Source organism: Kwoniella dendrophila, chromosome 6 (genome assembly GCF_036810415.1).
Source record: "Kwoniella dendrophila CBS 6074 chromosome 6, complete sequence".
NCBI lineage: Eukaryota > Fungi > Basidiomycota > Tremellomycetes > Tremellales > Cryptococcaceae > Kwoniella > Kwoniella dendrophila.
Genome location: NC_089481.1, coordinates 319,170 through 332,578, shown reverse-complemented (window position 1 = coordinate 332,578; position 13,409 = coordinate 319,170). Strand labels below are relative to the sequence as shown.

At 38.6% G+C, this 13,409-nt stretch overlaps 5 protein-coding genes across 5 annotated transcripts; 2 read left to right on the top strand and 3 right to left on the bottom strand.

Moving 5' to 3' along the window:
* Positions 1-938: 938 nt before the first annotated feature.
* L201_004687 (uncharacterized protein) lies at positions 939-4,014 on the bottom strand (the record flags this gene model as incomplete). Its single annotated transcript, XM_066220427.1, has 13 exons — positions 939-1,195; positions 1,257-1,507; positions 1,565-1,650; positions 1,712-1,861; positions 1,914-2,044; positions 2,103-2,176; positions 2,230-2,538; positions 2,608-2,968; positions 3,034-3,166; positions 3,238-3,369; positions 3,433-3,479; positions 3,545-3,827; positions 3,889-4,014. 13 exons carry the CDS (start codon positions 4,012-4,014, stop codon positions 939-941), a joined length of 2,340 nt encoding a protein of 779 aa, XP_066076524.1.
* A 688-nt stretch (positions 4,015-4,702) lies between these two features.
* On the top strand, positions 4,703-5,094 carry L201_004686 (uncharacterized protein; the record flags this gene model as incomplete). Its single annotated transcript, XM_066220426.1, has 3 exons — positions 4,703-4,705; positions 4,782-4,891; positions 4,989-5,094. 3 exons carry the CDS (start codon positions 4,703-4,705, stop codon positions 5,092-5,094), a joined length of 219 nt encoding a protein of 72 aa, XP_066076523.1.
* A 513-nt stretch (positions 5,095-5,607) lies between these two features.
* L201_004685 (uncharacterized protein) lies at positions 5,608-9,081 on the bottom strand (the record flags this gene model as incomplete). The annotated part of the gene is made up of 8 exons (XM_066220425.1): positions 5,608-5,634; positions 5,705-5,799; positions 5,875-5,989; positions 6,039-6,107; positions 6,176-8,228; positions 8,295-8,342; positions 8,418-8,797; positions 9,001-9,081. 8 exons carry the CDS (start codon positions 9,079-9,081, stop codon positions 5,608-5,610), a joined length of 2,868 nt encoding a protein of 955 aa, XP_066076522.1.
* Positions 9,082-9,924: 843 nt separating this feature from the next.
* Positions 9,925-11,687, bottom strand: L201_004684 (GTP cyclohydrolase I; the record flags this gene model as incomplete). Its single annotated transcript, XM_066220424.1, has 5 exons — positions 9,925-9,966; positions 10,024-10,126; positions 10,193-10,365; positions 10,453-10,757; positions 10,949-11,687. 5 exons carry the CDS (start codon positions 11,685-11,687, stop codon positions 9,925-9,927), a joined length of 1,362 nt encoding a protein of 453 aa, XP_066076521.1.
* A 647-nt stretch (positions 11,688-12,334) lies between these two features.
* On the top strand, positions 12,335-13,369 carry L201_004683 (60S ribosomal protein L37a; the record flags this gene model as incomplete). Its single annotated transcript, XM_066220423.1, has 4 exons — positions 12,335-12,337; positions 12,827-12,897; positions 12,983-13,040; positions 13,223-13,369. The coding sequence occupies 4 exons, from the start codon at positions 12,335-12,337 to the stop codon at positions 13,367-13,369; spliced, it is 279 nt and encodes a 92-aa protein (XP_066076520.1).
* Between the last annotated feature and the right edge of the window lie 40 nt (positions 13,370-13,409).

The following is a 13,409-nucleotide window of genomic DNA, read 5'->3' as shown; positions in this document are numbered from 1 at the left end:
TCGTCGGTTTCGATGGTATCAAGTGATAAGAAAAATTGACGGAGATATTGAAAGCTGTATTCGGATCCGTATTCGAATTAACCAAGTAAAACCTATGATGATGTTGATGCTTTAAGGTTAAATTATTTGATTAGCGAGTCAAAGTCAAGACCATATGAAACGGTAGTACGTAAGTAAGTTGAGCAAAGGATATACAAAGGTGGGTGAGTCAACCTGACTCGACTGTCATGACATACTGTACCATACATATATATATGTATAAGATTCAACTGAGTGACTACGAGTCATAGCGAAACGAAGCATAAGACCAAATCGCGTTAAAGGCATCTCTACCTTAACCAAATGACGCTTCTCCTCTTTTCCTCGTAATTCACCTTATCAATTATTCGGCTAAACACCTCGTATAGATAAAGCATGTTATTAAGGCGAATGTCATTCTTATCTTCTAAAAGTCTGGAACGGATAATATAACCATGATCGGAAACTGTATACCGCATTCCGGCCCTGAGCCCTATACACCCCCATATTGCATGTTTTTTTTTGGTTTCAGAATCGAAGGTTGAAAGAAAAGAAGCGGCGACGAACCCTCATATTCATCCCATTGGTACCGGATGAAGCTTTTCGAATTATGGCGACTCCAGACTTTCGGTTATCAGGGTAGATTATTTGTTTGTTTGTTTGTTTGTTTGTTTGTTTGTTTGTTTGTTTGTTTGTTTGTACTTCGCACCATAAAGGCGTGTGTGTTTGGCCGCTGTCATCATGCTAATTGACCGACACCACAGCTAAAGAAGGATGGTAATCTGATCATGAGTAAGAAGTATCGTGCGATTAGTTACTCCTCTCAAACAGAAAACACGTACATACAATGCATTTGTATTTATTTTACCAATACTTTTATGATTACAACACTTGGTTCTTATATCGGATGCAGTTTGTGTTCAGTCCCAATCATTAATGTCATCATCAATCAAGTAATTATCCTCTTCTTCTTCTTCATCCTTTTGTGTAGAGTCATCATCCCAGTTTTGTGGATCTGGCATTGTCCCCAATCCATCATCCCCAGCTGCATTAGCTTCGTATTCTTCGTCAGCATCAGGCTCGTCTTTTGCTGTTAATTCAACATTGTTCCGAGATGTCGAGTAAGGAGAATAGGGTGGCAAACATAAGGTTTGAGCTGAATATGGCAGCAAAGAATCTGAGTAGAACAGTTAGGTCAGTGATTTATTAAACTATCCAAAAACAACTATTTAACTTACTACTGCTTAGTCCCTGAATTTTCACCATCATAGGAACCATTTCTCCAGCTAATACCCTCTTATTGATCATTCCGCCCCATACCCCGAGTTCCTCGCTGACCTGGGTTAAACCTCCGCCATCCGCAAATGCGTTACTATTTACAACACCTTTCTTTGTAAGGTATCCAGCTACATGATCTAATGCAGAGGAATTGTCACGTTCAAGGCGGTAAGATTGGAAGAATTGGGGTTTTGTGACTTTCTGCGATTTCCTGTTTGCAATAGCGTCAAGAGCTGCTTCCTCCTGCGGTAAATTGAAGACAGCTTACCTGGGCACTGGACTGGGTAGGGACATCAACAAACCTCGAACAGATAAGTGAAGAGCATAGGATATAGCTTGCGTACTAGATTGCCACTAAGTAAGGATGGTATTAGCTGTGCCATAGCTCGAAGCAAAGAAGGCTTTAGCACCTCACAATATCGTCATCCGTTCTCATGATATCGGCTGTACACAGCTCATCTAATCCCGCAGACACCTCTTCTACTTCTTTGCAGTAATTTGGAAAAGACTGGTGAAGCCACAAAGCGAAAGAAGAAGCATCGACAGGCACAGTTGGTATAAAAGGCTAATCTTATATAATTAGCTATGATGTTCCGGACAGTGAAGATCTAACTCACTTCTATCTGGACAAGTGATTTACGTCTCGAGAATTCTTGTAGGTGTGCGGGTAAGGGATCGTCAGGCGGAAGCTTGCGTATACGATCAAGCAGTTCTTCGTCTTCATCGTCCATGTTGGGATCTCCAAGACCTGAGATAGACACAATTGTCAGCTATTCCATATGAATCGCTTAAACTCGACAGCTTACGTTTGTTGTAGAATACCTTTCCCAAAGCATGGAATAGATTGAGAGATTGTTCTTTCCTCGTCACAGCGTCAAGCCTGAAACTGTATTTTAGCTTTCGAGTACACTATCACGACAAAAAATCACTTACACAGCTCTTAGATCTCTGCTAACTTCCAATTTCGCCCCTTTGCCACCTCTACTACCTTTACCCCTTTTCTTTGATTCACCAGCATTTTCATCATCGGTATCTTTCGATTTCCTTTTTTTCCCTTTTATCTCCTTTTTGCCCCCGCATAAAAGCTGTAAGGAATTGATAGCTGATCTCAAGTCGCCATTTGATGATAATGCTATAAGTTGGACTGTAGCTTGAGATGGTCGATCAACGGCTCTCGGTATAGCGTTTTGTAGTACTCGTAGAAGAGCTTTATTTAAGAATGTGGGTGCTAAGGGTAGAAAGCTAATGATAAAGAGAAAATTTCGTTAGCTATTTTGGGTGGAAATCAAAAACATCTGCGCAATAGCTTACTCTATTTCTTGACACCATGGACCATCCCTCACATCTCTACCTAAAACTTCTAATGATCCTTCTCTACCACCACGATCCCTTTCCATCCAACTTTCTTCTGCTCTTCCTCCTGATCCAGCATCACTATGTACAATTACCATAGGGCAACTAAGACTAGTGAAAGTTTGACAAAAAGTCAACAGAGATGAATGGAAAGATTCTCTAGTCGGTATATGCGATAAATTTGGCAATGCAGTCAATAAAATTATCCTGGGTTTATTGTTTGTACTGTGTGATGAGGTATTTTGAGATGACATTGATAGAGATGGATAAGCATGTCGCGAAATGAAAGAAGTGAATTTCGACATTGATGATTCTCTGTCTATTGAATGAAGTGATTTTTCAGCTGAACATTCTCAATGCAACCAGTCAGCTAAAGATACCAACCTATTCCTCCTCCTAAACTCCATTCTTCAACACTTTCACCCCATTCCATAATCTCCACACCCAAAGTCTGACAAAGTAATCTGACTGTAGTAGTTTTTCCTGTCCCTGCAGGTCCACTAAGAAATAGTATCCTCTGCACAAAGCTAAGATGTTAGCTTGTTCGCTAGGGTTTGCATAGAGACAGGAGTATGATAGCTAGCATACCTTATATTTCCTTATTTTATCTATATTCATGCTTCTCGGTGGCGCAATTACTTCTGATGAATATCCATATAATGATTCGTGTAGCCAATTCTTCACTTTTTGTATTCTAGCTTTTCCAGGTGCAAGTTCAGCCTGCACATCAAGCGTGAAATATTAGCATAAGCTGTCTATGCGAAATTTTATCGATGAGCTTACCTCGCTGATCGGAGCATATAGCTCAGTCCACATCTGAGCTCTGTCATCTATTGAAGAGAAGTTCATTAGACAAGCTGATTGTCCCGATAGCGTAGATTTGGTGATAGCTTACCAGGCGGCGCATAATGACTCTCATCACCACCATCATCATCGATAACTATAACTTCCTTTTTCTTTCCTTTTATATCATTATTTGTGGCTTTATGAGGTGATATAGGTGGTTTAGGCTTGATTCCTGATGGAGGCGGTGGCATGAGTTTACGATCCTCTTCATCTTTGCGCCTGGTTAAAGTAGAGGGTTTCGACGAGGAAGAAGAAGAAGAAGAATGTGATGAGGATGGTGAAGAATTCGAGCTAGGTTTCGGTGTAGGTTTGAATTTGAGAGTGGGCTGAAACTAAGAAAACGATCAAAGAATGAGCTCATAGTTCCAGCAAGGATGGGAAGTTATAGCTCACCGAGCTCATACTACTCATCTTCCTCGCAGGAGCGGAAGAGAAAGTTGATTTTGCATTAGAAGTGGAGGAAGAATTCTTCGATGAGCTAGATGAGCTCTTTTTAGAGCTTTTACTACTCGGTGCCATCTTGAACTTCGCTTCTTCTCCTAGACTCTATTCCTTAATACTGATCAAATGATTATACTGAGTCCATATTGTTTTCTGCGTTGTAGTATAGGAGGGAAAACAGAAAATTATGAATTTATCGGTCTACTACTGCTATTTACGACTCTCGACAGTAAAGGTCATGTCAGTCGCGTTGAGATTACCTCACCTTATATAACGGCGATCGCCGATTTCAAGCTTCAAGATAATACAGTAGCATAGATGCTTCAGCTTCTTCGTCATCTTCGTTGATGCAAGTCAATGATTTTGACGTGTCTTCCCGTATTTCGTGATACTTCAGAAGACAGCATAACAACATTCTCGGAAACGTATCCAAAATATATTAATAGATAATCATCCATTCAGAATCTATATATCAGAACGCTCATCTAAATATCTATACAAGACAAATTCAGAAAACATAGATCCGGTACAATTTAGGTCTTCCCCTTCTACCCTTCCTGGTCAGAACATAGCATCAATCCTACCCTCAATTATAGTCTCAATCCGAAAAGGCCAAAATCCTCTCCCAAGAAGGGCTTCGATAACTCTGACACAATCACCAGCATTTTTTCATAAACATCTTTACCTTGAATAACAGCACCCTATCAACTCATTCTCGACAGACTCAGGACTTGGTTACTTGACGGAACATAAATAGATAGCCAAAATGGTGAGTTGCGAGCATAACTTATATAATATACAACACAAGTTCTTCAGTCAAGCTGACATATCTCCCTATGTTCTAGTCCGCTTTATTCAATTTTCAATCATTGCTACTAGTTCTTTTATTGTTAATATGTACATGTACATATATAAGAGGTACAGCACCTGGATTAGTAGATAGGAATAGAGAAGGGTAAGTAGAGACTTCGCTATACGAATTTCATATGCCGCTTGCGTATGTATACGAACTTTATGTGCTAATCTGATCTGACGATGAATATGTATCATAGATTCCTCGGTTTATTCTTTAAATGTGCAAGAATAGGTGAAAGATTATCACCATATGTATCGTTAGCTTGTATAGCGATGGCAGTGACGATAATGATAGGATCATAGAATGAAAGGCGTGATAAGTATGGATTAAGAGAGAATGATTTAGCATTAAAATACCCTTAGAAATGAAACACCCAACCGAAGATACCTCGTAGCTAGTGAAGTCTAGTATAACTGGGCAGTTAGATAGGCTGGAGCAATGTGTAAGAAGTGAATAATATAGAGTATCCACAATCATGTATAATTATAATTGTATGCTAAATCTAGACCTTCCAAATCAAGTCAAGACGGCAGAGCAATGTTTCCAGTAGCCAGCTTTCTTCTGATAACAATTGGCAGGTCAAATTACTCATGGAACTGGTCAAAAAGATTCATGACAATGCTCGCTGGGGTATAGTTACAGCCAGATCGTGTAAGATATAACATGATACTTCTGTGAATGCATGTTTATTATTTTAGAACTAACTCAATATGATTATACTTCCTATCACACTAGCCTCGTAATCAACACTCCTGTTACCGCGACTTGATCCCAAAGAGAAAGGTGACAAAACACGATCAAAATTTTGCTAAACCTTAAAGGTATTTGTGCTCTTTAAGCCACTATATAGGAACTCGTTAGCAATTATTCCAGTGAGATAGGGACTCCAACTATACGCAAATATGGACTTACCTGTTCAACATCACCAGCATCTCTTTGTACCCAATCAGCAGCAGCTTGAATGGAATCGCAGGTTTGTGCAACGGCGGACTTGTATTTTCGGATATCTAATGAGGTAGAATCACATGATCCAAATCAGTCATCATGTATAGCCTTCATATGACAGTCAGACTATATCTCACCTTTGTCTTTGAAGAAGTCTTTGACCATTTTCAAGTCTTCATGAGACGATAAAGCGGAGAAAGCACCTTTGACAAGGTAGTTGACACCGTAGCCATCAGGGTATCGTTTCATGAGCTAGACAGGGGTTATTAGCATAGAAAGTGTGACATATAGATAGACTCACAGTATCATATTCTTTGATGAAGTACTCAGCAATGTGTCTTCTAGCGTATTTGTTTGCAGATAACCCGAACTGAAAGACATTTTAAGAAGGATTATCAGTTTGTTAGATCTCTCTCATATTGGTGCACAGTCACTTACGAAGAAAATATACAAATCTTGATCTTTGACAGAACCATCACCCATCATTTTGAATGTTCTATCTAATAAAGATTTGTCTCTTGCTGAAGTTAAAGCATACATAGCATCGACTTTTGTGGAAGGATTTGATGGTTTATTGTAAACATTTAATAGTTTCTCATATTCTTCCAAACCACCATGTTGGATTGAATTTACGAAGATAGTTCTTTGCAAATCAGGTGGAATCTTTGTATCATCATTTGACTTCAAGAAAGGTTCAAATCTTTCTTTAATTTCTTTCAAGATTTCTGAATCTTCCGCAGCAGCTACAGTTGAAATAACTAATTCTCTTAATTCTTTGATTTCAGGTAACTCATCTTTATCCTTTGAATCAAAACCTAAATTCTTGATCAATGGTTTGAATAGATCAATTCTTAATTTACTCAATGCTTCTTTAACTTCTTTAGATTGTTCCCACCATACTCCATTCAATTTAGATAATGAACTTCCAATTTGTGACCATGGTAAATATTCTTTTTCACCTCCTTTAACAATTTCAGAAATCAAACTCAATGATCCAGATGTTTTTGAATATCCTGCTCTGGCTAATGTAGCTGCATCAGATAATAACCCAACTCGATCTTCAAGAGTGTATTTTGATGCTTCTTTACCTAATTTAACTAATCTTTCAGGTTCATATGATACTCTGTAAACACCAACTGTCTGAGCATTTAACTTGAAAGAATCGTTGCCTTTGAGATCGTAGGTTGTGGATCTTTCTTCGAGAGTTGCTTTGTGATCAACTGAAACCTTGCCACTGTCGTCAAGTGTAGCAACTTCTAAAGGTACATACCAAAGAGTTTCGTCTTCTTCGGGTTTGACATCACCGGTAGATAAGAATCGATTTTGAGTTAATTTGATTTTACCATCACCTGATTCTTCAACTTTGATGACAGGGAACCCAACTTTCAAGGTCCAGTTCTTCATGATCTTAGCTACATCTAAACCGGAGGCTTCTGAAATACCAGCCCATAAATCTTTTGTCTCAGCATTACCGTAAATGTGCTTTTTCAAGTAGATTGAAACACCTTTCAAGAAAGTAGGTTCACCAACCACGGATGCTAACATTCGTAGAACTGATGCTCCCTTGGAGTATGAGATAGCATCGAAAATCTGAGCGATTTGATTGGAATCTGGACAGTCAACTTCGATAGGATGTGATGATCTTTGAGAATCCAAATCTAAAGCACCTTGTAGATGTGTTTTTAGGAATTCCGATCTTGGTTTCCATTCAGGCCAAATTCTATCTAAAATGACTAATTCACCCATTAAGGTTGCGAAAGCTTCGTTTAACCACAAGTTGTCCCACCATTTCATGGTAACGATATCACCAAACCACATATGAGCAAGTTCGTGACATTGTACTACAGCAACTCTCTTCTTGGCTGATAAAGGCGATTTCTCGGGGTCGTAAAGATAAGCTGTGGTTCTACCAGTAATCAAACCCCAGTTCTCCATCGCACCGGCGTCAAAGTCATGAGCTACTAAAGTATCGAGCTTTGGCAATGCGTAAGGGATGTCAAAGATCTCTTCGTAGATGGGTAAAGCCCATTTCTTGATGTCTAAACCGAATTGAGCTTGTTTAATTTGATCTTTAGTGGCGAAAATCTTTAAAGGAACAGTCTTTCCGGTCAATTTGGAGTGATGAGCTGATTCGAGTGAGACAAATTCACCTGAAGCATAAGCTACAAGGTAAGTGGACATGAGAGGGGAAGTTTCGTATTTGGTAATCTTCCAACCTTCTTCATTGGACTCGGTCTTTCCCTCTGTCTTTCCTTCTGTTTTACCTTCAGTCTTGCCTTCAGTTTGACCTTCCACTTTACCAAGCTGAACAGATCCTCCAAGTAATGAACCGAGTTCGTAGTTTTCGTTGAACACATTATCGATTGAAGCATTTGATGGAGCTTTCCAAGGTTTCTCGGAAACTTGAGGCATGTTACTGAGTGAAGTATTCTTCTCTCTAGCAATCATGGAGATAGAGAATTTGGATTTAACAAGGGGTTCATCCCAACAACTATGAATAATTGTTCTGTCAGCTAACGTCCGGATATATTTGATATGGCAAGTGCAGGTAACTCACGGGAAAGCTTTTCTAGCTTCAGTAGCTTCGAATTGGGTAAGACCGTAGCTGAGCAGAGGTATATGTTAACATGTAAACTTCTGTTCTTAAAAGTTGAGATTATTGAAAGTGGAGAATACTTACATTGGTTTTTTACCATTTTCATCGGGATCACCTTCAGATCTGTAATAGCCGTGCATAGCAGATTTCAATTCAGATTCAAATCTAAAGAATAATTTTGTTGATTTTTGACCTTGTTTTAATCCACCACCTGGTAAACTAGATAAATCTAAAGTAGCAAAATCATTTTCTTCATTTAATTTTAAATTTGATAAAGGTAAATTTAAATTTGATGTAGTTTTTAAATCTGATGTTGAAATTGATATATGTGTTATAGTTAGAGTTTTATGATAATGGAATTGAATTTCTGAAGAATCTTTATTAATATCTAAATGAATTAAAGCTTCACCACTGAATGTTGGTGGTGATGCGATTAAATCTGTTTTGATAGCTAATTCGTAAAGCTATTGCGGGTGATAAAGGAGTACCTCATAGTCAGCTTGCAGATCTCTATTATTACAGTTAGTCACAACAGCATTCAATATTAGGGACAATGATGATAAAGAGAAAGTGAATAGAAAAAGTACGTCTTCACTTGGAATATGGGAGAGACTCAAGAAACGTGACGGAATGAGATCATAGATCGCTATGAAGTAGCCCAACTTACATTAGGATAGACATTAGTAGGAAGTCTATGACCTTCTTGCTCTGGAGCAGAAGTAGCACCACCTGGAACAGCGTTTGACATTATACTATCGTCTATATGAGAATATGTACAAAGACAGATATTCCTTCTTCGTCGAGAGATTCGATCGATTTGATTTCGTTGAAGAAGCTGGGTACTGTTCTGAGATACGATCTAGCACGGTCCAAAATTACGGCTCGATCAGCGTCACGGGGTATATCAACCAGCTATGTGTCGCTTCAAGTATGACAGAGCTCCAATCTGGTTATCACTTACATTGTTTGGTCTGACTGAAGAAGCAATAGACAGATGTCTAATTGAAACGCAAAGTCTAGTTTGAGGATATTGATTGATTGATTGTCTGAAAGGTCTGATAATTCCTCTACTCAACATTGAATAAGAGGAATGAGTACCGATATGAGTGGAAACTTAGGACAACAACCTTGTATTTGTCAGATTGACGCCCAATATAATACCAGGAGAAAGAGAGAGAGAGAGAGAGAGCCAATCCAGTCAGTCAGGTGTGCAAGAGAGCGACACGGTAGCGTATATGGCAGATATAGCATTCCTTGAGTTGTATACCTCCACCCCGGTTAAACCCGTATGGACCAGTATCCGGCGCCTATCAGACTGTTAATGTAATTGCGATTTAGGCGCTATCATTGTAAAGTGCTGTAAATATTTCTTTGTTATGCATACACCCTATATCTTTTATGTATTTATGTTTATCTGATAGGAAATCTAGAATATGGACTAAAACAATATAGACAGAAAGAAAGACAAGAAACGATGAAGTGTTTCGTAAATAGTACAGATGAATGTTATATATATTACAATGATGTCTAAAATGACAGGTTTGATCCGTTGGGGATGTGAGCGAGGGGATGAACGGGAAGTTGACAATGTTTAACGACGATTGACACTTGGTGTTCTGATGAGTGTAAGGAACTATTCCAAAAAGATAAATCAGCTTGGTAATCAATAAAGCATATACGGTGAACGTACCTCTTCTCTAGTCTTTTGCTGAGATCTGAAACATCCTAACATTGTACTTGTGACAGTCGAGGCACCTGGTTTCTGTACACCTCTCATTGACATACACATGTGCCTGCAAAATATGAAAGCATGATTAGTTTCCTTTGATGTGTACTATATTAAGACAACAGTCACTTACGAAGCTTCCATTACAACAGCTACACCTCTAGGTCTGATAGCTTCTTCAACAGCTAAAGCAACTTGTTTAGTTAACCTTTCTTGAACTTGTAATCTTCTTGAAAAAGTTTCAGCTATTCTTGCTAATTTAGATAAACCTAAAACTAATTTATTTGGTATATAACCGATTGATATCTGAAGTGAATCCGAATTTGAAGATATTAGCTTATCGTTTAACACTTCACGTCGTTTTTGAACGACATTGACATTTTTGCAACTCACTTTCCCAGTAAAAGGAACCATATGATGTTCACATAAACTAAACACTTCAATATCTCTTACAATAACCATTTCATCATGATCTTCAGCAAAGACAGCATCGTTTATAACATCAACTAATCTTTCTTCATAACCTTTTGTCATCCACATTAAAGCTTTTGCATATCTGTCTGGTGTTCTTTGTAATCCTTCTCTATCTGGATCTTCACCGATACATTCTAATACTGTTCTTATAGCGGATGATAATAATTCTAAATTTGCTGCTTTTTCTTTTGGCGTTGAATGTAATCTCAAATGTGTTGATTTGGCTATATACGAGAAATGAACAGAACAAAAAATGATTAGTCGTACATTCTAACGATCTTTGGCTAATCGACTATTCATCCATATCTATTCTGATCGACGATTCGTAAATGGACTAATATCCTTCTCATCGCATTTACCAGCGAAGGAACACCTAGATCATGCCTTTCTATACCTCAGCATCAATGAAACTTACCTGGCCAACCTAATCCTTCTTCATCTGCAATACCTCTTTCTTCACCATTTTCTCCCGCTACATCAGATACAACACCTCTTGCAGCTTGATGTAAAGCTAAACCATTTTTTTCCAATTCATCTCTTACTTCAGACCTTAATTGATCCATAGATTTACCATCTGGTCTATGATCCTCATCATCATCATCGACTGTATGCTGTGTTTTAGGTCTTTGTACATTTGGGAAAGGATAATTTAATTGTTGAGAAGATGAAGATGCGGATGAAGAAGAAGATTGTTGAATTGTTGGTGTAGTTGATCCTGATGTAGGTCTGAAACCATAACCTTCTCTAGCTTGTCTTGTATAATGTGGAATATCATTTGAAGGTTGAAATTTTACTCTACCAGTTGAAGGTTCAGGTTTTGATAATTCTTGATTCGCAGGCCATGGTTTATTTAGATTCGATTTATCCGTTGATCCACCGCTAATCGAAGAAGATTGATTTTGGTTTTGATTTGGGTTTGGTAAACCATTAGGATTATCTAGTATAGATTTTGAATTTGGTGGTGATCTAGCATTACCTATCATTCTACCTCTTTCCCAAGATCCAGTCGATGATTCAGATAATAAAGACAAATTGTTTAGATTAGCTGTTGGTATTGATCTTGCTGATGTTGGTCCGGGTGGGTTACGTATAGATGTTAAAGGTGAATCAGCGGTAGGGATAGAAGGTGAAGTTGGTTTATCTGATGATGACATAGTATGTTGAGCTTAACAGTAAATTCAACCTAATTGATAAGATAATGGAATTTATATGAACGTGTTAGTGATTGTCGCTTGATTTTCCAATCCCAGATGTTGAATCGTTCGCTTCAAGCTCCAAGTCAAAACCCTAAAATTCGGAATTCCGAGATGGGAGCAACTTCAAGATGAGCTTAGCTTGAAGATGGCGTTATAGCAGCAATCATGAAATGGTCCACGTTGGACAAGGTGTGTTCAAATTGTGCATGATATTTGACCTAGACATCTTTCAGATTGTCAGGCTGCCACTGGATATTTTCCGAAGAAAACGCGAAAAGGGGATTACCACAAAAGACTTTACCGCTTATATCGGCGTTAAGAGCTCAGGCCAAATTATCGCCTATAGAGGACCGATCCCCCATCGGATGCCACTTTAAGCATTCTCTCAAGCTCCGTTGATCCTGACTTACCATGTGTAGAAGATTTGCACTCTTTCCCCTCAGTCACTATTCCTTCACCATACGCATCATACCGCATACCCACTGTGATACCTAGCTAGAGAGCTCACTTGCCAGTTGCGATTGCACGGTTAATCAATTTTAAAGGTTTTCTGAAAGGGTCTTTTTACTTTCTTCAACCTTCAAGTCGTAAAAAAGTTATCAAAAATGGTGAGTTAAATAGCTTCAACGATGATGGATATGGGCATGAGCATGTATGTATCAATCAACAAATCAACAACGAAACGAATCGACAAAGTCAGCTCAGTAAACAACTCATACTATGTCCGTGGGGAAACCGATATGGAAATGGATGGAATATATAGAAGGTGTAGGATGATATGTTTGCGTAGTTGGAAGGAGATGGAGAGCAAGGAATCATAGTACGGGAAGAGATGAGAGCATCAAGGAAGCACAGCAATAAACGAAATTTATATTCGAAGAATTCCCTAGTAAAGACCCATCAACAAGCAGACCAGCTCAATATATCGATCAGCATAATCATCAACAGTCACAAAGGTTAAAGCCTTAAATCAGCTCAGCAATCGTCTCAGCTCAACAAACAGTACATCTATGCTCATGCCTGTATCCTGGAACCATCATTGTTTACCGCACAATCAACAAACACAGATTGGCTGATATACATCATTAACTATGTAGACCAAAAGAACCAAAAAGGTCGGTGTTACCGGTAAATATGGTACTCGTTACGGTGCTTCTTTAAGAAAGACGTGAGTTTCTTGCTTCGAACCTATTCTTGAATGAAAATCTGTCGACAAAGAAAGTGATACTAATATAGTAATCTTACTTGAATAGCGTCAAAAAGATGGAAATCACCCAACACGCTAGATACGCATGTCCTAACTGTGGAAAGGTTAGTTACTATATTGTTGCGATCACTCACGAAGAATGTTGTACTGATTGGTTTCTTTCGCTACTTCCGTCATCTTCTCGCATTTTCTATACCAATTAAATGAACCGACATTCAACTATCCTACTTCTGACGTCCATATCCATCTATTCAACACATCCGCATATGCCAATCACAACCGACAGAACGCCGTCAAAAGAACCGCTGTCGGTATCTGGAAATGTAAAGGTTGTGCACGAACATACGCCGGTGGTGCTTACACCTTCGGTACACCTTCAGCCGCTACCGTTAGATCAACCATTAGACGATTAAGAGAAGTTGCTGAAGTATAAATAAATAAAAAGATATACTTTTGGTAATCTGGGAATTGGG